The 26,553-nt window shown below is 45.3% G+C and overlaps 4 protein-coding genes across 4 annotated transcripts; 1 reads left to right on the forward strand and 3 right to left on the reverse strand.

Moving 5' to 3' along the window:
• Positions 1–1,892: 1,892 nt before the first annotated feature.
• GL218_08769 (uncharacterized protein) lies at positions 1,893–4,891 on the reverse strand (the record flags this gene model as incomplete). The annotated part of the gene is made up of 5 exons (XM_033585577.1): positions 1,893–2,530; positions 2,591–3,138; positions 3,195–3,934; positions 3,987–4,706; positions 4,766–4,891. The coding sequence occupies 5 exons, from the start codon at positions 4,889–4,891 to the stop codon at positions 1,893–1,895; spliced, it is 2,772 nt and encodes a 923-aa protein (XP_033440235.1).
• A 1,800-nt stretch (positions 4,892–6,691) lies between these two features.
• Positions 6,692–10,842, forward strand: GL218_08770 (MAP kinase kinase kinase wis4; the record flags this gene model as incomplete). Its single annotated transcript, XM_033585578.1, has 2 exons — positions 6,692–10,235; positions 10,295–10,842. 2 exons carry the CDS (start codon positions 6,692–6,694, stop codon positions 10,840–10,842), a joined length of 4,092 nt encoding a protein of 1,363 aa, XP_033440304.1.
• A 2,168-nt stretch (positions 10,843–13,010) lies between these two features.
• GL218_08771 (DNA polymerase epsilon subunit D) lies at positions 13,011–14,160 on the reverse strand (the record flags this gene model as incomplete). Its single annotated transcript, XM_033585579.1, has 4 exons — positions 13,011–13,432; positions 13,501–13,619; positions 13,687–13,820; positions 13,894–14,160. The coding sequence occupies 4 exons, from the start codon at positions 14,158–14,160 to the stop codon at positions 13,011–13,013; spliced, it is 942 nt and encodes a 313-aa protein (XP_033440305.1).
• A 2,367-nt stretch (positions 14,161–16,527) lies between these two features.
• GL218_08772 (uncharacterized protein) lies at positions 16,528–17,328 on the reverse strand (the record flags this gene model as incomplete). The annotated part of the gene is made up of 1 exon (XM_033585580.1): positions 16,528–17,328. One exon carries the CDS (start codon positions 17,326–17,328, stop codon positions 16,528–16,530), a length of 801 nt encoding a protein of 266 aa, XP_033440302.1.
• Between the last annotated feature and the right edge of the window lie 9,225 nt (positions 17,329–26,553).

The raw sequence follows: 26,553 nt of genomic DNA on the forward strand, positions 1-26,553 counted from the left end.
TTTCCTACCCATCTATTCGCACGTGGGATATGTAGACCTACCTACCTAGGTATGCATATGATATCTGATAAAAGCAAGCTTGGCGGCTGTTGAGAGGAGTCAGCATTGTGTTACTCTATCAAGTCTCGACTGATCCGATACCACTGTTGCAGTTCAGGTGGTATTTCCATCCTTAGGCATTGTCTTCGTAAGCCTACCTCTCCTTGCACTCTTCGTACAAGTGAACTAGTTAATAATATATCTATTACATGGTCAAAAGATAAATAAATTAGTCTTGATTATATAGTTCTGCATAGAACAACGTTGTCGTTATTTTATAGCGAAGCAAGTACCCTCCATACAGGAAGCCAAGCCGTTTGCTAACTAGCTATTAGCACGTCCATACGTAGTGACGTCACCGCTTTACCTTTCCTTGGTGTAAACGCACAGACATGCGGCGATGGATACCTATTCAAGAGGTAAGTTATGACCTAATTATCGAAGCGTCGAGTCCGTACATATGAAACACATAACGGTGCATACAAATATACTATTTTAGAGTGAGTGCATGCAGGCACATCGATAATGGGGAGACGTAGGCTGAGAGCGTGCAGGGCGGAACGATCCTTTGGGATAAACCTAGGCTATTGGACAGATAGGCCTGCAGTAAGTCAGTGCTTACATCGCATAGTCTAGATCGTCTGACCTAACCATACAGATCTTCGCGATCAACCACGTGGGAGGTCTTCAGGGACGACTGGTCATGTATCTGCATATACACTACTTTATATTATTATATTAGATATTTAGCTAGGGCGTTGATAGGAAAACCTGTTGAAAAGTGTAGTGTTATTATAATATAACTATCAAATATCATCTGCCATGTTTTGACGGCAAGGCTCGATGGTAAGGCGCTCGGAACTAGATGTATTAGGTTACATCTTTATAAAACGGTGTGGTTGCTTTCTACTTTTCTCGAATCGTAATGATTAGATTACTAAGACATATTATGCGGAGATGTCAACAGCCTGAATTATGATAGGGTTATGGTTAAATAATTGTCGATCCTCGTAGCCTTACTTTGAAGTCTATCCCCAGAGCCTCCGCTGTCGTCGTACTTGAACTTTTCAAGTCGGGGAACTCTATAAGATAGTCCTAGACTCAGTTCGCCCAACTTCCAAGAAATCGTATCGATTAATAGACATTATGGATGTAACTTATCCTGAGCTAAAATGCCCCTTTGACTTGCTTAAGGAGGCGTTACGTTCAATACTGGCCCTATCCAGGACAAGATTCAAGAAACTATTTCCGAGGCTTCCGGTTTTTATATTCCATTCTCGTTCCGAGCATACATGCTAGTCGAGTCTCCTACCGAAAATGCCTTTCTTATCATTTATCCGTATTGAACCTCTCTGGTGTATGGCTATAGGGCTAGTATACACTACAACCATCGTATGCTATTGACCCGACTCTAATTAGAACATGGGGGCTAAAATGGTACTTATCTAAGTACCTAACCATCTTCAACCTTCTTTTCCAGATTGGGATAACTTGACTGGAAACTGCTGAGGCGTTTTCGGGTTTAGATACATGCGTTCCAACCCGAACCGCATTACACCACTCAAGACTGCTCTTTGAAGTAGATATCTATATCTTATGTTATTCCTAGACTTTCAAGCCTAATAATATAAAAAACAGTTTATGGTTCCATTAAGTATATCATTAGCTCTGTGCGCTCTCTTCTACCTATGTAATGCTTCGAAATGCTGCTTTATCTAAACGCCTCTAATGCGGTCGTATCGTTTCGTCTTTCGTCATTAGTCATGCTACTGCTTGCGTGAGCATTGAAATCCGACTTGCCTCCAAGTCCATCAACAAGTGGCGTTGAATCATCCGGTACATACGAGAACCCCTTAACCAAGTTCGTCAAAATCGTCATCCCAACCCAACCGTTCAAAAATCGAAACCCTCCTCTCGGGTTCCTTCACATTCTCACTAGTAGAATTCCTACTATCGGCGATATTTGCAACATCTTTATCAAGAATCCTCCGTTTAATTGGTGTAGCTGCCACGAGCCTTTTTAATGGAATAGGTGCGGTGCGAGGCTTAACAGGAGTTTCTGCGAGCGCACCAGGCGGAGAACTAGGCATTTCAATTCCGCTGTCGCGGAAAGACGCCATGGACACTTTCCGAGCCATGATAGGTGATGATGCGAGAATATCTGTTTCATCGACCTCGGGGAAAAGGAGAGAGCTCTGCCTAAGGGTCGAAGGTCTCGCAGGGGTTGCCTGAATTTGATCTGCTGAGACTTTCGAACGAGGAGAGGTTTGGAATTTATCGAGAGTAAATGCTACTTCGTGAGTGCGCTTCCTTGGCGCGGACGAAGGAATCAAGGAAGATGAGGGTGTACTACTTGGTTCGGCAGGGCCCATATTTCGTGAACGACTTGGCTGAGTGCTGGCGCTCATGCCTAGTACGTCCTTGAAACGCTTTCCCATAGGAGTTGCCTTGACCACATCGGGGGGTTTGTGTTGAGTCGGCTTTCGTGATTCTACGGACAGGTTAACATCATACAGAAGTGGGAAGTAAAGCGGAATCAACATCTACTTACTCTTTAGTTGTGAGAGACTAGTAACAGCACGTCTCTCATCTGCTTCGGCCATGGCCTTGCCGATAACATCCCTATTAGGACGTCTAAGGGCAGATATCGCATCATGCAATTCTGCCTTAACTAAAGCGTCTTTCTTTGCCCTCTCCCCCTCTGATCTTCGCTTGATGGGTACCAATGTAGTCGCACGCGATGTATTATCTTTAGATGTAATAGAGTCTGCTTTGGGAATGTTCGAGATAGATAATGGCTCGCTGGCTTCTCGCTTCAACATGGAAGTGGAAGCAGATCTCATCAATGCTATCACTCCGCTTGGGCCACGCGACATGCTTCGACGATGCTTCTCGGTCTCTTTAGAAAGAACACTCTCAAGTGTCTTAGATGATTTTGACGTTGGACGCTTCGTTGCGGAGCTAGATCTCGACTTAGATTTTACGGCCGGTTCCGAGTTCTCCAGGTTTCTCGACTTAGGTTTTGATGGCGGCATCATGACTGGCCCACCTAGCTTACGGTTGATCGAATCACACTTTTCCGGTAATCTTGCGGAGAAGCTTTTGGTAAACGTTAGCAATTAATGGGTTTTCGTATATCAAGGGAGCTTTCTTACAATGGTACGATGATATCGACACAAAAATCTTTCAACGGGTCTGATGTAGCCCTCGACGACTTCTGCGTCTCCAACTGCGCGCTCCCCTGGGTGTCATCTGGCAATTTAACCTCATCTAACGCAGTAGATTGCCAAATGCATAGTCGATCCGCATGAACGTTGACGAGAGACGGTAAGTTATGTCGATTACGTTTCTTCGTAGAGTTATCCTTGGATGCTTCAGCAGGAAACTCTTCGAGAGGTAAGCCCGGTAGTTGTGAATCCTGGTTACTCTGAGATGGAACTAATGGTTCTAATGCTAAGATTTCGAGGATGATGATCATTTGCAATTGCGTCTCCCTCGAACGCAACCAGGCTACTTGAAGTTTAGTCTCCGGCGGTTCAGTTGTTGTCATTGCTTCATCATCCCCAAACTCAGGCCTACGAGCACTCCACCACTTTTGAATATGTTCATGCTCCATCGGATACAGGCCGTTTTTGCCAAGCTTCATCTTTCTGGTCTTCCGCTTCTTAGTCTTCGCATTACCTTGTTCAACATCAGAGTCTTGGAAGATGGGTTTCATTTTAAAAATTAGCTCCGGAATTGTTTCCCGGTACTTCTTATCGATCTGTGTAGTTGTCATAACAAGACTTTTCAAGAAGTCCACGAGATCATTCATATCCAGATTTGAATCACAATCTAGATGAAAAGCAGCACGTGCGCGAGATAGAGGACCTTTCGCAAAATATGCTAGGGAACCCTAGTGAAAATATTAGACAAGTAGCGAGGGAAAATATACTCGAGGAGCCTACCATTGAATGATAAAGGGATTCAAGATACTGATTACGAATATTATCGAATATGCCCTCCGCAGTTGGCGTCGTCATCAACTGGTCCACTACAGGGGCGCTTGGAACCTGGCTCTGAGTTTGAGATTCGGGCTTTTCGGTGAATAGACTTTCTAGAGAAATCTGGGCCATCTCAGGCTGGGACTCGTCATTGTCTTGGCTGGGCGTAAGTGGCCGTACGGGTGGAATAAGTTGGGATGTTGTTGAAACAGAACGAGATCTTGCAGGTTTCTTTACTAGAGATTGTATGGCTTCTATCGCAAGTCTCCTCTTCTTAGTCTCGTGGTGTAAGTGGGGAGTGGTTAATGGGTATGATGTATTGGAATTTATAAAAGTATTCGTCCGTTTCTCGATAAATTGGGTGCACGAAACCGTAGCAAGCCGTCTAAGTTCCCGAAGGTCCACCCAGGAGCCAAATTGGCAGAGAGAATACAATCCATCTGTCTGACGTTCCAATACGTAAAGGGTCTTGTCGGATTCTAGTCGGGCAATGAGAACAACAGGGCGAGATCCTATGCGACTCTCGAGTTCCAGAACTTTAACCTTAGACTCGAAATATCGTGAGAATTCGAAACTTCCATATGGTGAAGAGAGATCGAGGAATGAGAGTTGAAGATGTTCGCGAGGAAGAATCATTAGAGGCTGAAGGCTACGAGGTTTAATCGAGATATTTGGAGGGTGTGGCTGGAATTGATTTAGCAATTATATTAGATAGTATTAAGTGGTAAGACGAATTGACATACCTTAATCACAATTGAAGGTCGTAGGAGCTCTTCCATAGCTTCGACATCCCTTTTACGCTGTAGGCTCGGGGAGCCATCCGCGGGACTACCATGACTAAAGTCAAGTCGAGCATCGGGTGAAGGCATATGAATGCTGCTGGACGGTAGACGCGACGCGTCTGAACCTAGAGCTCCCGAAGGCATATAGATTCCATTTACTGGTATATATGGCCTTAAAAGGAAAAGGAAAAGGAAAAGATGCAAAATGAGGTCACTATAAAGTTTATATTATGGTAGAATGAAGGCTACACCAAAATGTACCCAGTCGATCATAGATGATAGATCGAAAGGTACTCTAATGTAAGTACATTTAATGCGCCAAAAGGAGAAAAGTGCACGAGCCAAGTTTCTAAATCTTTTTTTTATGACTTCACGCGTTTTTGGCCTACACGGTCTTTGCGCGATGAGGGGTACAAACGGGCAGGCATGCAGCATGCGTGCCAAGAGGTATCTCCAATTGCTCTGTACCTGTACGTAAGCCACAGGTACAACATTACCTAGAAGGTACATCCTAAAAGGTACCTAGGTACATATAAATTAAGGTCTCATCTGTGGCGTATGTTTTCTGATGCCATCGAGAGCTTGAATTAGCTAGGTAATTACCGTATATGGAATAAGTTGCTTATTTATCGCAGGCTTGGCATTCCAATTTCGAAGAAAATTATGATAATGCGCTCTAGCAAGCTAAATCCTTTAATGGGTTATCGTCCGACTTTTATCTCGGCATTCAACACATACATATAATACCCGTACACAATACTGTACGATATACTGCTAACGATGTTTACTATTTACAATTTCAATTATGAAGTTGGAAGCTGTCAGTACCTTTAATTTGAAATCAAAATTCTAACAATATTAAATTCGGAGATCATTTTCCATAACAGTAGAATCGTGGCGTTGTACTTCCACACTCTGAAACTGCCACTAGACACGTATTAGACATTGCTCTCTCTTTACAAATGAGTAAGAATAATATGTAATAATGTGCGCGTCCGCTGAACTTTTACTGTAACACGGCAGCGGAGCTCTAGCTCCAAGGCTCTAACAAAGCTTGTGTTACCTATAGTTACCTGTAGCTACCTGTAGTTTACTTCTGGTTAGCTGCCTGATAAGTTCCATACGCCGTTGTTCCCTCGCCGCCCAACCAATCAACTCCAACTTTCCATTTTCCATGCTACATCTTTTTTAGTCTCGAGTATCGAAAAGTCGCTTATGCAGGTTTCTGAATCGGCAGAGTTATTATAACTTATTATTACCGATTATCCTGATTCCTCTGACCTTACCTTACATTGATCACCTACTTCTATCTACGTATACGTACATGTCGATTGATGCCATTGTCGCCATCTTGCAGCTAAAACCCCATTTACTTCCAAGGCTCGGAATATTTAATATTTGATCTTCACTTTTGATCTACACTTTGATCTTCAAGTAATTAGTCCTAAAATACCCCATTGTATGAAAGTTGGTTTTCGTCATCTCATCGGATCGATCAATTTGGTACTCTTCGAATAAATCAGTAGAGTCGACTAAAAGGTGCCCGACTGAGTGGGAACCTGCAGCGCCCGAGTCAAGAAGTTTTTTGTCCACTTTCGTCCACTTGCAATTTCAAGGGTTTTTTCGGGTTTTTCCCTCATGGATGACCCCGGCCTGGTCTATCGTGAATAGCTGCCAGCTGACTTGCTTGGCGTCTTGTTTTTGAACTGCGACTAAACCAAATTACAACCCTATTGTCGCTTTTTAATACATACATTTCCCATATTCTAAACCTCTAATCCTCTAATCTCCCTTGGCTCCCAGTGCCAATATCTCCGGATGACAAACTGACTAAACCTTTGTGCTTCTGGATTTGGTTCCAGCGAGTGGCATTCGTCAATTCTCGATATGTCCGCCGAAACATCGCCACGCGCCGTTCGATTCTCTCAGAGCGAAGTCGATCTGGCACAAGACAAGTCTAAATCTCAACGGCCTGTCGCCATTTCCACCGATTCCGACGGCTCGGGCTCATCCGAAGATTATACACCCGATCTGCACGAGCACGAGCGCCAGGACGAATTGGGGTCTCTTGCCCCATACGGAGATGGCAGTATTACGAGTTCTATGGCATCGCTGGCCCCGAATTCGGTTGCCAACAATGTCGGGAGACCACGAGGTTCTGCGGCCGAAGTGAGCGCTAATAATGTCGCGAATGGTGTCGGTAACCGACAACAGCAACAACAACAACAAAGACCCCATGTGACGCGCACTCCCTCCAGTACTTATGCTCCCCAAAGAGGACCTCCCTTACAACCCGGCTTCATCTCTACTTCTACACGGTCTGGATCACGCCGACGAGATCCTGCCGACAAGTTCCGCGATCAAGAGCCCGCCTATCTGCGCATGATGCGCCAAGACCGTACTCCTAATGGATATTTTGATCCTTACACCCCTAGCGTCGACTATTCTGATGAAGAGTCTGAGGGCGAGACTCCCTCTTCGGAAGGTGTCTTCGATGACCGCTTCCCTAACGACGAGACTATAATGTTCCAGAATTTGATCGACGACACGCAGCCTACCGAAGATGATATCAAGGATCCAGTGAACCGCGAGCGGCTAGAGTGGCACGGCATGTTAGCAGCAGTTTTGACCGGTGATGTTGTAAAACAAGAGAAAAAGCGGCTTATTGGTACTTCTGAGTTATCAGGTGGAAAGTCTACCTACAAGAGTGAATTGTGGCTCGGAATCAGGTCAAAGATGACAGGCCGGTCCCTTGCTGTCCAGCGGAGAATAATCGAAGAGGCACGAGGGAACCTTGACCGAACTATTGACGAGATCACTCGGTTCGAAGTACAAGGTGAGACTGCTGCTGGTAAACCTGCCATCGAGCAGGTCCGAGACATCGTTAAGAAGATAGAAAAGTGTGAGGGTCTATATCCCTCGTGGCAATCGATGGGGATCGCGCACCAGCAAGTCACGTCTCAGTCGTTTCAGGAAGTCTACGATGTTGTCATGTCTTGGTATAATACCAATGAAATGATCAATACCGAATTATCAATTCTCAAGAAATGGGTAGGTAATGAGGACCTCGATTTCCAGAGGACGAAGCAGAGGTCGCCGAGTACCAATGGTTTGAGCGACGAAACTTCATTTCTAGACCGTCTTTTGAAAGAGGACGGCCTAAGGTCGTTGCACGAAGATGACGAGACCGCAACGCAGGAACACGCTCTAAAGACGAAGTCGCTCATCCGAAGGAGCATGCTGACGCCGATCTCAACCACTATTGCCAAGGCTAAAGAAACCCTCATTATGAACTCTGCGGCCTTCCATAAACGACACCTCCCTCCTTATATCGAGGAGCTACTTACCCTTATCAGCTTTCCCTCGCGGTTGATCGAGGAGATTATCAAGGTCAGAGTAGCCTATGCCAGGAAAATGAAAGAGACCACACAGCAAACCCCTATTCTTCAAGACCAGATGATATCGCAATTTGAGATCTTACTAAAGCTTGCAATCCGTATCAAGCAGGAGAATCTCATGGTGTCTCAGCCCCAGCCCGGATGGAACCTACCGCCATGTATTGATGAATCATTTGATCAGGTTGTACTCGATGCCCTAAAATATTACTTCAAGATGTTGAACTGGAAGCTTAGTAGAAATAAGAACACCTTTAAGGAGGCCGAAGTCCTGTTCCAAGAATGGGATTTCGCTAATGAAATTGGTCAGCACCTTGTTGGAGGTGACATAGAAGTCGCCGAGCAATTTAGTAACCTCACATACAAAGCTCTAAACCGCCTAAGTCAAACATTTGAGCGTGAGCTTCAGAGAAAGCCTAAGGAGAGCCCAGACGATATGAGCAAGAGATACACGCAAATGTTGGATACAGTACGGGTTAGACAGAGAATGTTACAGCGGTTCTCGCGGATGTTGAGCGAACATTATGAGAACGCGTCAGACATGAGTATTGCCCTTGGCGCCGAGGGCTTGAGGTCTCTGTACGAACGACTTTCGGTCACCGGACACTTCCTCGTCGATGAAGTAGATGGCATTCAAATTATAGCATCGCCAGCTCTCATAGGTCGTGACCATGAGGTTCAATTAATACTACGAACTTGCTTCCACGAGAGGATTTCAGAAGACCCCACGGACCCTTACGTATTGATACTCCGTCCGGAGGCTCCATTGCATTGGTTTGGCAATCGGCGTCCTCAGTCTCTCAATATTGAGTCACCTGATCTTAAGCTCGGCCAAATACGTCTAATCGCAGATGGATCTCAAGATCGGCTAGCGAACGCGAGGAAACTCTTCCTAGAAACAATCGATATGCATCTCGATCTCATTGTGGAAGCGCGCTCAAATCTCCACAAAGTCAATACTAGACTATTCGAAATTCGAAAGGTTGGCTTCAAACTTTCCAACACATTCATGGACAGTGTTGAGATCATCCGAAAGCAAACGAAGGGGTTCGACTGCCAAGATCTAATCCAGACATGCTTCGTCTTTGCTACGGAGTTCGGCCAGAGATCACTCCTATATTTGGACAGTAACCGGCGGCAAATGAACAACATAAAGCTCACCAAGCTTAGTTTGGACTGGGTTAGCTTCATATGCGATGATTGCAAAGTTACCGATCGCAAGTCTTTCCGCTGGGCTGTACCTGCGTTAGAGTTTGCAATGGGCATGACAAGAGGTCGACAAATTTTAGGACTTGGCGATGACGAATACGTAAAATTACGCGCCAAGGTATCGGGGTGCATGTCGCTTCTCATTTCGCATTTTGATATTCTAGGTGCCAAGTCTAATCAAGCCGCACAACTAGAGCGCGAGCGTATCGAGACTCTCATTGGACAATTCAAGAGGTTCGACAAGAACCGTATGCTTGATGATGAGGAAGCCATCAAATATAAACAAGAGCAACGTCTAATTCAACTCGCTCAAATCGACGAAATACAGAGACGCAATATCGAAGAAAGACAAGGAATCGGACGGGTGCTTGAGGTTTCTAACGAAGTCGATCGGTCGCTGGCGTACTTGTCATCCTCTGCTACGAATGTTACGATGAGGTGGCAACAAGGACATTTCGTTGGTGGTGGTACGTTTGGTAACGTCTACGCTGCTATGAATTTAGATACTGGTCATTTGATGGCTGTTAAAGAGATCAGACTGCAAGACCCCAAATTGATACCGCAAATCGCAACACAAATCAAAGACGAGATGGGTGTTTTGGAAGTTCTCAACCATCCCAACGTAGTCTCCTACCACGGTATCGAAGTGCATCGCGACAGGGTCTATATTTTTATGGAGTTTTGCTCCGGTGGTTCGCTGGCTGCTCTATTGGAGCATGGTCGTATCGAGGATGAGCAAGTTGTCATGGTTTATGCACTGCAGCTTCTTGAAGGTCTCGCTTACCTTCATGAAAGTGGCATCGCTCATCGTGACATCAAACCAGAGAGTAAGTTCCCCCCTCCTCTTCATTACCCTCCAAACAACCCCATACTAAATAGCATCCAGATATCCTGCTTGACCACAATGGCGTCATTAAATACGTCGACTTTGGCGCTGCCAAGGTTATTGCACGACAAGGACGCACTCTCGTACACGGTTTATCTGCCACGAAACCTAATAAGTCAATGACAGGCACGCCCATGTATATGTCTCCCGAAGTTATCAAGGGTGAGAATCCAGGGCGCGCTGGAGCCGTAGACGTGTGGTCGCTTGGATGCGTAATTCTCGAAATGGTCACGGGCCGCCGGCCGTGGTCAAATCTGGATAATGAGTGGGCAATTATGTATAACATTGCTCAAGGTAATCCCCCGCAGCTTCCAAATATAGATCAGTTGAGCGCGCAAGGAATCGACTTCTTGAACAAGTGCTTTGTCAGAGACCCGAAAAGAAGAGCAAGCGCTGTCGAACTACTTCAACACGAATGGATCATGTGTATCCGCAACCAAGTCGTCGAGCCACCGACTCCAAGTGACACCAGCAGCAACTCGGCTCAAAGTACACCACATCCTTTTTCGGGAAGTAGGGGAAGTGCGGGTGGAGATGGCTTTTATTAGGAATATGGGCCTGAAGATTTGCCTTCAATTCAAGTTACAGAAACGAAAAAGGATGGGATCGCGCCGCTCGGCGAGATGATACTGACTACATCAGGCGATAATGCTACGGTTCCATTTCCGGCGTATATAGATAGGGAATTCAACACGAGTAACCGATTACTTCCCCCTACTAGCATGCAGGCAGCGCAAGAGTCTGCAAGGAGGGCTCATATCAGAGAATCTGTCAGTCGAGCACGAGCGGAATCCGAATCAGCCTTACCTAGCACTTTCCTATTTGACACTCTAGAAAGAGAGTTTGGTCCTAGCTCATCTAACAGCGGACCTTGAGACTTCATGATGATGCGGGACTATCTAACGGTATAAAGGGGATGAGGGGGACGAAGGGGATGAAGGGGATAAGAAAGGCCTATTGTAAGGGGGTTATATATAATACGACTACGACGGTAGAACAATGTTTGAGATCCACTGTACGACCTGAGATTCATACGTCCGATTGCATGAGCGACGGAGTCGAGAGTGGTTTTGTTTTTCGGCATTTTTCGGCGTTACGGACTGTACAATGAGGAACTAACTAAGGACGCCTCGGGGCTATACTTGCTTATTTGGCAGACTGCTATGCTAATCAAGATGTTGCTATATAACCCTAGGTAGACCAGCTGCCCGAAGGGAGCCTGGTGCGGTCGGTCGGTCAATCAGTCAGGAGAGGATTGGCCGAGTTGGAAGTCTTACGTACATATGTTATACAACAAACTAATACCCTGTAATACTTACCTCGGCGTCCCACGTGAGAACATTACATTGCATTGCATCGATGGCTATTGTTTTACTGTGTCGCACTTGTATTCCGTGTGTGATGTACGAACATCATCTTCGTACTGTCTTACTTCTTCCTGGTGGCGTCCTCGCACCTTATACGACACCGCGGCCGGAGAGCAGTCCGCGATGGTATCACCCGAAATAGGGCGGACTACGGAGTAAATGCCCTCGGCGGTGGGTCGTTCCGTAGTGAGACGGAGGGCACCGCGCGGTGCGGGACGCGTAAGCCGTTTTGGCGTTTCGATGGCGCGTGATGATGTTATTTATCTACATATAGTACATAGTATCTACGAAAGGGAAGGGAGGGAAGGGGAGGGGAAGGTTTTAGTTCGATGTATTGGTGTGTTACATACGTGGCTATAGCCATGCGAGGCTGTCGGGTCTAGGATGACTATTGGGGCTTATCCATGACTGTAGAGGTGCCGGTAACCAGTACATACATACCTACCTAGGTAGGTATGCACATGGAGAACAGATAACTGGTTTGGTAAATGAGCTCAAGTATCTATCTATATGCACAGGGATACACAAGTAATCTGCCCTACATATTTTCTACTGCTGTGAGGGTTCGAGCAGACAAATTATCACCATATCATCTAATCTCATATCATCTCATCCTAAACATTACTAGAGCGACCCTACCCTGTCCTGTCTTAAGACAATGCCAAGATATACAATACCTTAATTACGTACCTAAGGTAAATATATATCTACAAAACCAAAACGCTTGGCATGGACACTGGGAAGGTAACATAAGCACATATATACCTACTTAAGGTATATATAATATACCTACATAATGTAGGTAAGCAGGTAAGTAGGTACCTAATGTATGTATGTATGTAACAGTCACGCCGCTGCAACGGTGACAGGTAAGGCATCAACTCCTTAAATATAAACACAACAAGCGCAGATGCAATCACGGATAAACAAATTTTTTTTTCTTCACGCCAATCATTACAACGGTATTAGATAATAAGAATTAGAAACCGCCCGTATCAATTATCTCGTCCGATTGGTAATGAATATCGAACTATACTGCAAGTTGAGAATAGGGGCAAGCAGGCAGGCAGGCAGGCAGGCATACGTGATGTGACTGATGCTCGTGTTAAGGGACCGGTGTGCTGAACCTGGAGAGCATGAAATCTTTCTTGGTGTTTTCCTGCTCAAACCCTAATATACATGCGATGTGGGAAGTCGGTATACCCTAGTTCTCTGCGCGGTGATATCCACTCCAAGGTCAGTCCTCTAGGTGGTCTCCCCTATTTAACGATAGATTGGACATCTCTTAGCACGCGCGTGGTTCGGTGTGATCAAATGCACTTCTGGTAGCTTTGGGTTGCGCCGTTACTTCAGTCACTGTCTCCGTCATCAAGAGCGTCGTCGTGATCATCACGATGTTCGCGGTCCTCTAGGCGGTCAGGGTCATTCCCCTCCTCCTCCTCATCTTCTTCCTCTTCCTCTTCCTCCTCTTCGCCGCCCTCGTTCTCATCCTCTTCCTCGTCTTCTTGTTCTGGCTCCGGTTCCGTCTCAGCATCGCTATGTTCGTGTGGCTCGTCACCAATATCTACGTCCATAGCCGAGTCATCAGGCGCATTGGGCTTCTGTTTCTTCAGGGCGCGTGGCCCTGATGAATCCGGCTGACTCGCAGCTGCGGTAGAGGTAGCCGACATCATAGAGGAATTGGGATCTACGCCAGCCTTCTCAGCCTTCTTCGCAGCAGCTACCTTTCTACGATAAGTATTGCGTTTTGTCGTCTGGGTCTCGTTAAACTCTAGAGTTTGAATAAGTTATTAGTGGTTTGTGTCGCATAAGATAAGCAAGACAGTGATTGATGCGTACTCTTGAATTCAGCCTCGAGTCTTTCGCGGAAGAAAGGGAATTCGATATCATCGAGCGCGGTGAAGACATCAGCAGGCATGATAGTCTTCTTGTTAGAGCTTTGTGTATGCTCGTTTGCTCTATTACCGAGTTAGATATCTGGTATAAACCCTTCCCCAAAGCTTTAGTTTTTATGTAGGAACGTACGCATTGGCAAGGTGGCTAATGAATACAGTAGCACTCTTGCTCATGGCCAGGATAGCATTCGCTTGGATCTGAGTATTCGGAGGCAAGACACCCTTGGCGAGGCGCATTATTATTGACTTCGGAAGGGTGACATCCTATAATAAAATCGAGTCCTTAGTCACAATTCACACGATCAAATTATTTTTTCGTATATATTTCCTCTCGTACCTCGATAGTTACATTGTCCTTAGAAGTACTATCTTTTCTTTCTTTGTCTTTCTCCGTAGGCGATGCAGCAGCCTCCGCAGGTCGTGGGATATCCATCTCTATCGAGGGCGTAGGTTGGGGCTGTACAGGCTTAGATCGCGCAGGAACAGAAATAATAGGGCGGAGGGAAGTAGAAGAAGTATCGACATCGGCATCAGAACCATCATAGACAAACTGGGCCATAGATAAGTTGCTCTGTCGAGCATTGTCAGTTTTACGGGGCGGCATAGTGTAAAATTAGTGGCACCGAGGAACCGTGCAATTGGGATACAAAAGCCTTGTCGCGGGAGTACGTCCCTAATTATTACAAAAGCTACTATTAGAGGTAGAGTCTGTACTTAATGATGTAGAATAAAAAGTTGTGGCTGATTTAGTTGATTTGATTAACTTAATTGATTATATTGTACAAGTGAAGGATGGAGAAGGTAGAATGCATAAGATTATTTGACTAGTAGCGCGTGCCCCACGTTTTGACGCGCCCCAGACGCGTAAAGAGCTTTCTAAATTAATAAAGTTAGGAAAGAGCTTTATTCTTTAGTAACCTTAGCTAATTAACTGCTAATTAACTGCTAAGTTGCTTCTTTTATTCTTTCCTCCTTCTACTAACTAACTAACCATTATTGTAATTTCGAGTTTTTTTTTGTAGTTTTCTTAACTTTAGTTTTATTACAAACCTTTAAACAGCCTTTTTCTTTTTTTGTTATATATTCAATAACTATTCCACACCATGAATAACATCAAAGCAATACCCTCTACTAGGTAAATTAGTTAAGGCAGGCCTAAGTCTTGGACCGTAGCATTTAAACCACTCTATCTACACCACCTACACCTCAAACTACCGGATCGCTTCAAGATTCCAGGCTTAACAATGGAAGCTATCAATTAGATAAGTTCAATCCAACCCCCTTAAAACACTTGAATTTTCCGACCAACCCAATGAGGTTCATTCTTCTTATCAAATGAACCAGCTTATGATGAGACTTAGTCATACATATTTCGGGATTTTAACTGCACACCCAAAACAACATTCGGCAACTCTACGTGCCATATAAGAAATGAGTAAGATGGTATCGTATAATAAGACATAGATATCAATATCAATCACCAACACGCCGCCGGAAGGCAAAGCAACGCGGAACGGCAGCGGAATATGCCGCATAAAACATGCCCACTTAAGCAACCCGCCCTGGGGAAGAATGTTTGATCGGCTGCAGGGTTAACGGTAGTCACAAACAGGATTACGCACAACAACGAATATCACACGCATGAATCACGAATATTGATGAACATGGTAATAAAACGTGGCAGACACGAGTGTCGATGATCGCGATCACTGATCCACGAGATCCCCGGGATACCCCTAGTTGTGGCCGCTCCGTAACGGCCCCATCCTCCCTTTCTGCAATGTTGTAATTCGGCATGCGTTTCATTTCGCAGATTCCGGACGGACGGAAATTCGAACCGAGCCTAGCATTAACTGTAATTTCACAACCACGAAAACTTAAGGCTAGTAAAGACGAAAGACCACCACCAATTGAAGCTAAGATATTTATAACGTCATAATCTTTAGTATCACCCAGCTAGGTAGTACATACTAGACATGATGGTAGGGATAATGTTTTACTTTGTTTCAATTAAATTTTATAATTGAATAGTAGCAGGCTTCAAGCCAACTACAAGTGTAGTTTTACCTACAGTCTGAATTTAAAAAGTCACTAGAGAATTGAGGATTTGGTAGGTATACCCTCACTAGGTATACTCCCCCTATAACCTCCTCTGCTCAAGCCCCTAAAGGCTCATTTCCCTAGTGGGTTAAATGAGTTCCCGGCAACAATAGGAGCTATTTCTGCCTTGTCGCCCTGCTGTACTTGAGCTTCTCATAATGCGACGTCGTCATATCTTCAATGACATAATGATAAACCATCAAGATATTGCTCCCATGCCCAATGCAGAAATGCCATCTTGTCAAATATCTTGTCAAATCCCTCTTAAGGGGATGCCATAACGCTTCATCAATAAGCTTTCCAGGGTAAAACAAAAAAAAATCTGGGGTATATCCTCCGTGTCTCGCGTTTCTCGCGTCTTGACGTTTCCAAAAACTCCTAATGAAGAAAACAAATTAATGCAATTAAAAAAGATATATTGTTGCTGTCGGCGTTGCGCCACGAAGGCAAGAAATCGGGATAAATAAATAAAAATGGCATCATGTTGATGCATCGAAAAGGGGTGCGAAGCTGATAGGTGAGGTAAAGAGGCCTGCTATTGGCTAACTAATATGCAGTTTCCAAAGCGAGGCTGACTCTAAAAGCAACCCGAACGATGAGAGCGCATAATTCTCTTTGTTCAGTTTTCAGTTTTGTTCCGTCGAAGATCCACGTATATGATTATATGATGGTGTTGTTTCTTCGGCGATGCGCAAGGATAGTCGAGCCGGTCCTTTTTAATTCCCCTAAGGCATGTTCGAGGGCTGAAACAGACGAAGTACGTCTAGATACACCCCCCTCCCCCCCGTGGTAAATCCTCAAAATTCGGATGTACCTACAAACTACAGGGATGAAGAACTTGGGTGTCGAAACAGACGGCAGATCATAATTCTCAACCGACAGCCAATCCGATTGTGCTTTCATTCCGCCGTGACGGAGGCGGTGATAAGCCCGTAAATTGGTCATTTTCGCCATAAGATAATCTCGGCGGCGGCGGAAGTGGTGAATTCGAGTAGATACGATGGCTTCGTGCGTAGCCTTCATTCGAGGCCCTGGGAGTCGATGTTTCTACTGCACTGTCCCGCCATGAAGGTTCAGAAAAACTTCTTAAACTGTTGCTACGCGATTCTTTCCGACTGTTCATGACCGGCGAATTTGGCGGTAGTTTATGCAATCTTGATGGGTATCGTCTCGGGGCTGGTAGGAATGGGTCGTCTCCGGGAACCGCCTCGTCCGTCAGACCAGATCGTGCATTCGGTGCCCGTGCTAACACAGCCCCAGGAATTTGCTGTAGGTCAAAGCTATTCTTGTCGCCGATAAACGATCTGGGTGATATTACTTCGAGAGACGGCCTAGCGCCGTTTTGATATTGGATTAAGCTTGGGGCTCTTCTGGTGGACGTTGATGTCGATCCGTTCTGCGAGTGAACCGGCCGAGTCGTATACCTATTAACCTTCTCTGCTGATCGATTCGACTTCCACGTTGCTATCTCATCGTCACCGATCGGGGTAATGCCTCTGTTAAACATTGGTAATCTTCTCCGCCGATCCCCTGTGCATAAATAAGCCGCCACTGCAATCAAAACCACACCTGCGACGCTCAAAACCGTACTAAGGACGATAGTTAATGTTGAACTTCCACTTCCGTTATCATTCGAGCTAACACTGCTGGAAGTCGGAGTAGAACTGGTCATCGTGGCTGTTCCGGTAGGTGAGGAAACAGGGTTAGAATTTGGTACAATAGCTGTAGTTTTAGAGTTTTCACTCGGTGTTAAGCTGGTAACACTAGATGTGATTTTAGAGGTAAGGAAAGTGGTCGGTGAGGGTAATCCCGCCGACCGAGAATTTGTCGTAATGATAGTCGTGAGCTGAGCCGATGGAGTTTCGGGCAAAGCTACAGTAGTTGGTATAGTTGGTGAAGCGAGAGTAAATATTGTTGTGCCAACCACAGTTTCAACATCAACAATAGTCGATGTCACTACTGGGTTAGCAGGATTTTCTGGCGGTGGCGATAATTCCACTCGAGGAGTCGGATTTCCAGGAGCGGGCGGTGGCGGACCCGGAGGACCGATACCGTCAAGGCCTTGTGGGCCACGCTCCTGCTTCGTGATGCTCAACGGAGTGGTAACCCGTAACGAAGTGGCTACCAGTGAAGGTGCCAGAGGTTCTGTACGAAGAAGTTAGCAAACCGGTTCGCAAAGATTTGAGTATCACGGAAATCAACACCGTCTGCCTTGAACGAACCCTTCTGGCTGCTCAGACTTGGCGATGGCAAAACTACCGAGGAGTTCCCACTTGGGCCATTCTGACGAGCATCTAATCGTGAAGTTCGAGCTACACCAGGTAAGCCCAGTAAAAGAAAGACCGTAAAAAATATCATAGCGAGCGTCTCCAATCATCAGTCTCAGCTCGGCTAGACGAATATCCATCAAAGCTCATCACCGCGTTCACCACGTAAATAATCGATGAGAAGTCACATTCAGCCATTGGCCCGCCTGGCTGTTATGAAGTATTCGTAGCATGAATTTGAGCCAAATTAAGACAAAGAAAACGGCAGCTGGATTGTTAGAGGAAACAGATAAGAAGAAATTAACTAACACTTAGTGAGCGCTTCTCACTCAATATCCTGTTGGAGTTTGAGGGGCGGCGGAACAGGGAAGAATAAACTTGATATTCAGTTTACAGTAAGTTGGTCTCTCTTCATGCAAGAAGGGGAAGGGAATCCCCGCTGGAGACCAAAACTTGAAACAAAGGACTGGCGAAATACGAAATTACGGTATTCCACCCATATGTATAAGAGCGCAAGCTCTATACCCAGGGTGATTTATTTTGCTGCTGGTCGAAACGGAGCCGTGCGCAGAGGGAAATCTACGCTAGGGAGAAATGACTGAAGAGAGGGGGGCAAGAGATCTTGATATTCCCACTTGCGTGGAGGCGAGGAGACATTCACCTACATAGACCGGATTTACAAGGGTTAGTAACACACCATGCCGTAGAGAAATGTGGACAGCGCACGCCGAAGAGGGTGTGCGGTTGTAATTAAGAGGGGAGTGGATCTTGGTGCGGCGTACATATAACGTAGGTGTGGTATAGTTGTAAGTGCGAGCCTGCTTTTTCAACAAGGGGAAGCTATATGTAAGTCCAGGTATGTTTTTTTCGCGCGGGTTGTTTCGAGAACATGTGTGTGGATATGTATTTCGAAATCTAATATATACTAGGCCCATCACAGAGATCGACAAGGGCTAGAGGATGATAAGTCGATGAGGCTGGAAAACAGGCAAAAAAAGAGGCCCATTGCTGGTCGATATGGAGGTTCCCGAAGGACTTATTTAGAAGATTCCTTCATAATGGATCTACTACTGCAGCACCTCGACCTTATTAAAGACGGTTGGGACCTTGGGTTTTTTTGGCTTGCAGACGATCGCCGCCGCGCAGAAGAGCTACTGTAGCTGCACCTCATGATACCTCTCTATGTATGTACGTATGTACGTATGTACACTAACATTGATCCTAGATAAGACAGGGGGGGGATAGCTTAGTCTTAGAGTTGGCGCCCTCGGATAATAGAGAACCTAGCAAGGGTTGTATTTTCATGGTCAGACCCACGACCGCGAAAAAAGCTAGGTTCTACGAAGAAATCCGTACGGTATCAAAGGTACACTTTCTTTGCCTAGACCCGTCAGGAATTTCCTAGTACGGAATTTGAAGACCTCTCTCCCCCCAACTTGGCCCCATCTTAGCCCCATCACATCCCACGATTTACGATTTACTGATTACTTACATACACTACATACATGGTGCATGATGTTCAAAGTGTGGTTAAGCTCGGCCCAGGGCCACTTCGACGCCGAGATAATGAGAAACACGGCCCACGAGGCGCCAGGTGTTCGCGGCCCTTCCTTTTTTCAGTCTTTGAGACAAGACCTGGGCTGCAAAGCCTTTCTTCACCTACCTACCTACTTTGGGGAGGCGCGTTAGTACTATTTCCCTCGTAGGGCTTCTAACTAAGATTCAGGTACGCGAGGCATAAATGATAAAGGCTGGCGAATGAGAGATCTAAGACGCAACCTCTTTCAAAAAAGCAGGGCCTCGTGGATTAGGCGGGGGGGAGAGAGAGGGGGGGGATGGTGTGAATAAAGTACCTTACACTAGCCTCAGTCGAGTTTAAGAATCGAGGTATGCATGCAGGGCCAGAATAGGAGGAGAGGAGGGGTTCTCCGGATCTAGCGAATAGTAGTACTCTCAGGGCCGGGTTGAGCAACTTTTTACTCTCTCCCCCCTCGACTACCGAAAACGGGGCCTCGCATCGGCATCTTTGTCACAGCTTGTGGCAACCGGGTTACACGCTCCCACGCATTGGAGTATATTAGGCAGGGTCCGTCAAGCCAATCTGACGTCCCCCTCCCTTCCGGAGCGTCAACGTGCTAGAAACGTGCGTGCTATCGTGAGCGTGGGATTCGTCGATCGCGTGTGTGCATTCTTGTCTCGGAGGCGTTTGCTTACTCGACTTTGTGGACTTAATGTAGGTACCTAAGGTAGGTTGGTAGACTGGTAGACTGGTAGGAAGGTAGGGTGAATGAAACTGCATGTCTTGATTTTCTACGGTGCATGCTGCTGTTACTGCTGCTGCTGCTGCTGCTCGCCACTGCATGGGAAATCAGAAGGGCGAGCTAAACCAGGCTGAGCTTTTGTCCGTAAATGTGAGTCTACCATCGTGCAACCTCTTCGGCCAGGTAAGAGTTCTGCCCTAAAAGCAGACAAGATGTGACAGCCTCTTTCGCAATTGTCTCTAGCCAATATCTTCATCTCCGGCTGGTCAGTAGCGATAACGATATCAGAGATTATAAGGTAGATGGTTGCTTTTGTTTTAGGATCGGTCCGTATAAGTCAATGTCTCGTCATATCTAACCGGTGGCTTAACCCGGTCATTACTCCTACTTCTACTCCTACTCCTACGATAATAGAGATCTCGATTGACAGGTGGCGTCGTCTCGAATAGAGAGATTCATATACCGATTATACGTCATCAATAATAAGAAAGTCGAAACAAGCCACAATGCCGTGCTTCAATATGTTGTGTTGTGTTGTGTTTAAAAGAATCGAACAACCAAGTTTCGGTCTAATTGTTACCCGATTTTGAAGGTTGTTGTAACCTCCGTTGGCGGTTCGGTGATGGTGTGGATTACCATTGGGCGATCCCCTTCTTTTCGGACCCCATAGTCCGGAACATTTAATCCTACTTCGATTCCTGATTCCTATTGCGACTACGACACACCCTGTCGGGCAAGGAAAGCTACCGAGATCTCCCTCACCTATCTAATCCGGCCTGGCGAATAGCAGTAGATTGAGCTCAGGTGAATAGCATTTAACGCTTTCAACCCGCAGGTGATGAAACAAGAGTCAGCCGTCGTGTACGGCTGTCATTGGCCTGGTGTGTTGAGCTGCTAATGTGCCCCGATCTACCTACATGAGCCTCGCCCAACTATAATGTAAGTGGGCATAGGTACCATAGCGGCAAAGGGTGGTTTTGAGAAACGATTCCTCGACCGAGTACCGTACCTCCCATATGCATTATTCATTAGAGAGGCAACGTTATTTCTCAGAGAATTATGTCTCGACGAATAATCGTTTCTCAAAAAAAAACAAAATTTTCAATTCTTTTTTTTTATTATTTTTTTTTTTTTTTACACCCGAGCTGATTCGAACAGTAGACTTTGAACATGTCACGGAATTTACGGAATTTACAGAATTTACAGGTTGCGGGTTTTACTACTAGGCCAATTGGGGTTTAACACATGCACGCGAGAACATTTTATTATTTAGTATTATATATTTTATCTAATTAAAAAAAAATCTTAATTTTAAGTTCGGAAACGATTTTTTACCCAAAAATGATTTTTTATAAAAACATAATAATTTAGACAAAAACGATGTTTTTCAGGTAAATAATTATAAGTATGAATAACCGTTTCTCAAAACCACCCTTTGCCGCTATGGTAGGTAGTAGATTAGGTACATGTATGTAAGATGTACCTACACTCGGGGGGATGGACAAAAGTGTCGTCGGCTCCGAGATATTGAATCGGCCGTTTATTATTATTATTATGATTACGAGCTACTTACACCAAAATATTATACGATTTTAGTTATGGTGTTGAGAAGAAGAAGAAGAAAAATTTGATCAAATGACCAGATGGCCAGGCCAGAAGAAGCGGTCAAGCTTTAAAAAATCTCAAATCTCCTGAGGCTCAGAGTGTTAAATTGGACGAATGCCACAATGTAATTTCACGATAGAAATAAGCGTCGATGGCGATGTAACGGAAGACCTCGCGCGCCAATCTTCTTGGAGCTTAGAAGCTCGAGAAAATCTAAAAGACTTGTGAATTGACCCCCATAATTAACCGCAACCGATCCCGATAACTCCGTTAGTACTTCTTTAAGTGTAAGTGTAGTAGGTATGTCCACTACGTTTCTTTACGGGGATCGGCTGGTCCAAGCTCTGATATTTCATACGTATTACAACGTGTAACTACACGTATATAGAGATAAAATGATAATCGTCTTTCTCCAGATAAACCAGAAGCGTCTGTCTTGAGGTACGCGAATAGCTCAGCCACCCGTATCCATGGTAGTTATCGTACGAGTAGATGTCATTGCTTATTATCCCCAGATTAACGTTCTACATATGTACATATATATGTAGTTGTCTAACCTAAATTGATGTCTACGGCTTACAGCTGTACGACTAGCTACATACATAGGAGGTAGGTTAGTAAAAGGTAGTCAAGGGGGGTGTGCGCTTCCGCCGAAAGGCCCGCTAGAAAGTCAAAGCACACCCAAATCTGCTAAGCCGAAGACCGAAAACTCTCCTGTTGATCTTCGTATGCGCATACGGGAATGAGGCAAAGTAAGAAGCTTTGGCTCGCATTTCCTGTATGTGTAGGTACCTTATGTATGTATGTGTTCGTACTAAAGATAGCAAAAGTTGTGGAGATGACAAACTCGAAATTGGGAATGTCCAATTCTCCCTTTCGCTACTTGTTACCAATTCATGCCGTCTCTCGAAGGTTGGGACGGACAAAGTCATTAATTCTCCGAACCATCGGAATGTTGGTTCAGGGTTCACAGGTACCTAACCTAATCTACTAATCAGCTAATCAGCTAATATAGGGCTTACACGTCTAGCGTAGTTATACGTATATCGATACACTTACTCTACATAGATAGTACATTGTTGGTTATACGATACCGATAATGCCCATCGCAATCCTCTTGATAAGCAATCTATTATGTACCTATGCACTTTAGCTGATCGAAGAAAGTCGACCACATGACTCGATAGCGAATGCATCCCCGGGGCGTAACTAAGCAAGGGAACGCTAAACTGTGCGGCTGGCTAGTTAGCTAAAGTGCGTACATGGATTAAGCTTGTAAATGATTTACTTACATGTGTACTTACATGTCTAATGTAAGCCAGCCGATGAATTATCGCGTTGTGTATCACGCTGCTCAGCCTTGTCTCGGAAAGACATGAGACAAAGTTGTTCAAGACACGGATGTGTAAATTCGTAAACTCGCCTACTTAATATCTACCTAAGGTGTATGTATACCTAGGTATCTATATGCAGTCGAGATTACGTACAAACGCCCTTGCAGCAGTGCGATGCAGCGTACCTGACAGGTCGTGGGGTGACTCGGCATGTTAGCTGCACGTTAAATTGATGACGATATATATAATATGTATATCGAATCTAATTTAGGTTGTCTGCCGGTCGCCTAACGGGCATTTAATGTACGTAAACACCTAAAGTGCTTGCATATATTATAACACGAGGGTTGTCATTTTTTGGGAGCTTGGGCTGGTATTTCATCCCATTGCGGATAATAATAAAGCTCGCTAATAATACGAGAGATTTATATTTGGGGGGAATATGTAGGTACCTAGCTTATAGATGTCCATATGTACATAATTCTAGGTGTTCTATAAGGTGTGGCACGTATGTACCTAAATGTATGTACCTATAAAGCAGCCCTACGCGCTAAACTTGCCGGTAAGCCACATATGACCCACTCTCCATATGCATCTCATTCGTCCATTCCTCATCTCATCCTTCAACTTCCAACTCAACTTCAATATTGACAAGCCTACTCCAATATTTCACCGCCAGTCTTACGTATCTAAATCCTACAAACGTCCCGACGTTCTGGTATGCTTATGATAAAGCACACCATCACGAAGAGGTGCTGGAAAAGGCACCTTGCAGGAAAGATCCCGTGGTTAATATTCGTTCCTGCGCAATAATCTCATGCAAATATGTAGTAAGCCTTTAAGATACGGCTGAAGACATGCTGTTGTTGATTGGATATTCTACATTATATTCCCAAAGAAGTCAAAGGGCTAAACCAAGTGTATACGTGTATACATGATCACATCGATACTCTTCCTATCGCTCCACTTCTAGAAGCAAGATGTATGTCCCGCGTTGCGATTACGGCATACTACCATATTACCTGCTTAGTATCCTCTAAGTGGATCTGGTATCCGCCATCGTTGCGAAGTCGCATAATGACTTGCAGCTCTATAGCATGGTCCGCAATCACGCAGCTTTCCCCAGGTCCAAAAATACGTTTCAAGTTCAGCTCGATCTCTCAGCTATATCATACTAGCCATGTCAACATCAAAACTCATATATGATATCAGCTACAAAGATCTTACCTACATTCATAGGAGCCTTGTTGTATCTAGGCTCTCTCTCGGACAATATCATCTAGCTCGATATTACAAAGGTACCGATGAGACGTAAAGGTGGGTGATCCTATACCAAGACATTCTCTATTCACCAATTCTCTATAGCGATGCCTATATTACAACCCTACCTTTTGGCAAAGCATGGCGGCGGCGAGACCCCCAAACCGGGTTCGCAGCTTAGGCAAGCATTCCGGTTTAGGACGTAATCGGTCGACAAGGCCGAGAGTAAATGCGCCGCCATAGATGCGTAATACGAAGCGCTCGTCTTGATGCCCAACAGAGTTTCCCCGCATCGAGATAGGCTCTGAGCAGTCACCCTTACTTCGCTTCTGTGCCAGAGGTCATTCACCGGTACTCGAAATGAAGACCGACGAAGGGAACAAATTACTGAGATCCCCCTTTTCTCTATCACACACATATCAACGACTCAAAATTATACTCGCGAGTGGCGCAAATAATCAATCACGCGTCGTCGAACCCAATATCACCGTAATCCTACCTTATGAGTGTAATCACTATATGCCTTCAAGTCTAGACTACCTAATGTATAAAGGCCGGGGTATATGTGGCAAGAAACTTTATTAGTCAATTGCGCCGACGTTATATCTTGTCACCCAAGGCCATGACGCACCGCGCATCGTGAAGGGCCGTTAGGTACCAAACAATTCGATAACTATACGAACTGTTGTAAGCACAATATTGACGGTAGTATTTGTTCCGTCAGCGTACCAGTGACTCTAGACGTCTTAAATGAGAGCTGCTAGTCATTGGTTCTGGTTGTTTATTGATGAAATTTTGACTGACCGCGTGTCATAGAGCTACTCTCAACCGGGCGACGATAATCACGACTACCGAAATATGTTGAGATACGGATCGTGGGGAGGACTAGTTCCCATCACGTAGCGATGCTAACCGAAGCGTTGATGAGGAGAAGCGGTGTATTGCGGGCTGGTCACTATAGCTAGCCGGATATAAAGTCGCATTCTTCAATGGCACTCTTATAACAGCGGCTTATTACCCTATACACGTGCCTATCATAGACGTCTACCGTATCCACATCAGTGGGAAGAAATATATTATCCGGGTCTCAAAAACACCACTATACAATCTCGTCCCCCACGAAGTGGCCAAACTGAAAGGCGCCATCATAAAAGCGCAATTTGATAGGAGAGTTGTTCGAAAGCATATGCATTTACGTCGAAGCTAGGGGAATTCGTTATTCATTTCACCTCAGCTTAATAGTATTCTAACCGATTACTATTGCGCATTGCTGTCGAGTAACAACAAGTCGTAGGTTTTACAAGCCTTGATATTTTGATAAACCAGCCACCCACGTAACCAGCGGTAACAACCCGCGAAACCTGAGCAAGGGTGTTCTACTGGTTCGAGGCAGCAAGGTCATTTCACGGAGATCGAGCGCAGACGCTCGACCCAAGCAGCCAAGTTAAGCCAACGTTCTTCTAGACCAACCTTCTTCGGGGATTTTAATTTTATGTTCCATCCCATCCCCCACTTGATCGGTTCACAGGCATGACGTTCTTTGACCACTTATAGCAAAAAGGCCACTTATATAAGATCCACTTTGGGATTAACAGTCGTACGCGAGTCTCGGCTAGCAAGCTAATTACATAGTGTAGACTGGCGCCAATACCACTGACTGGCATGACATCGGAATAATGCCGTGACCGCGAAGCAACCTTATTTTATTCTGAATAGTTACACAACATAGCGAACTTGCGAAGCGGACCGTCGACGATATCAGAATTCAACTTGTTTAACCAAAGTTCCAAGGCGAACGGACATACTAACCTAAGACAGCTTTCGTTCAGAGCGGCCCGTGATGACGAAAAACTAAGGCTGTGACGGTCCGAACCCCTCGAGTTATTCGCCCTGCTCATCATCGCCTGGGATGTGAACATACACTACCGTCCTAAACTCCCAAAAAGCTGGTTCAGCCAACCGTTACCTTTATCACTTGGCTTTCCGCACCCCCCTTCCCCAACCGCCCCAAGCAAGAATGTAATTACCTTGCATGGCCCCATCGATGCCGCCATGAACAAACCAGATCGAATAAATGCGCCACCGTTCTATGTACATACATATGCAGTATGCATTGTGCTATTAAAGAAGTTGCGTATGTAGTACTACATACCGACAAGGATATCCCACC

This window comes from Daldinia childiae (genome assembly GCF_008694065.1).
Source record: "Daldinia childiae strain JS-1345 chromosome Unknown Scaffold14, whole genome shotgun sequence".
Classification (NCBI taxonomy): domain Eukaryota; kingdom Fungi; phylum Ascomycota; class Sordariomycetes; order Xylariales; family Hypoxylaceae; genus Daldinia; species Daldinia childiae.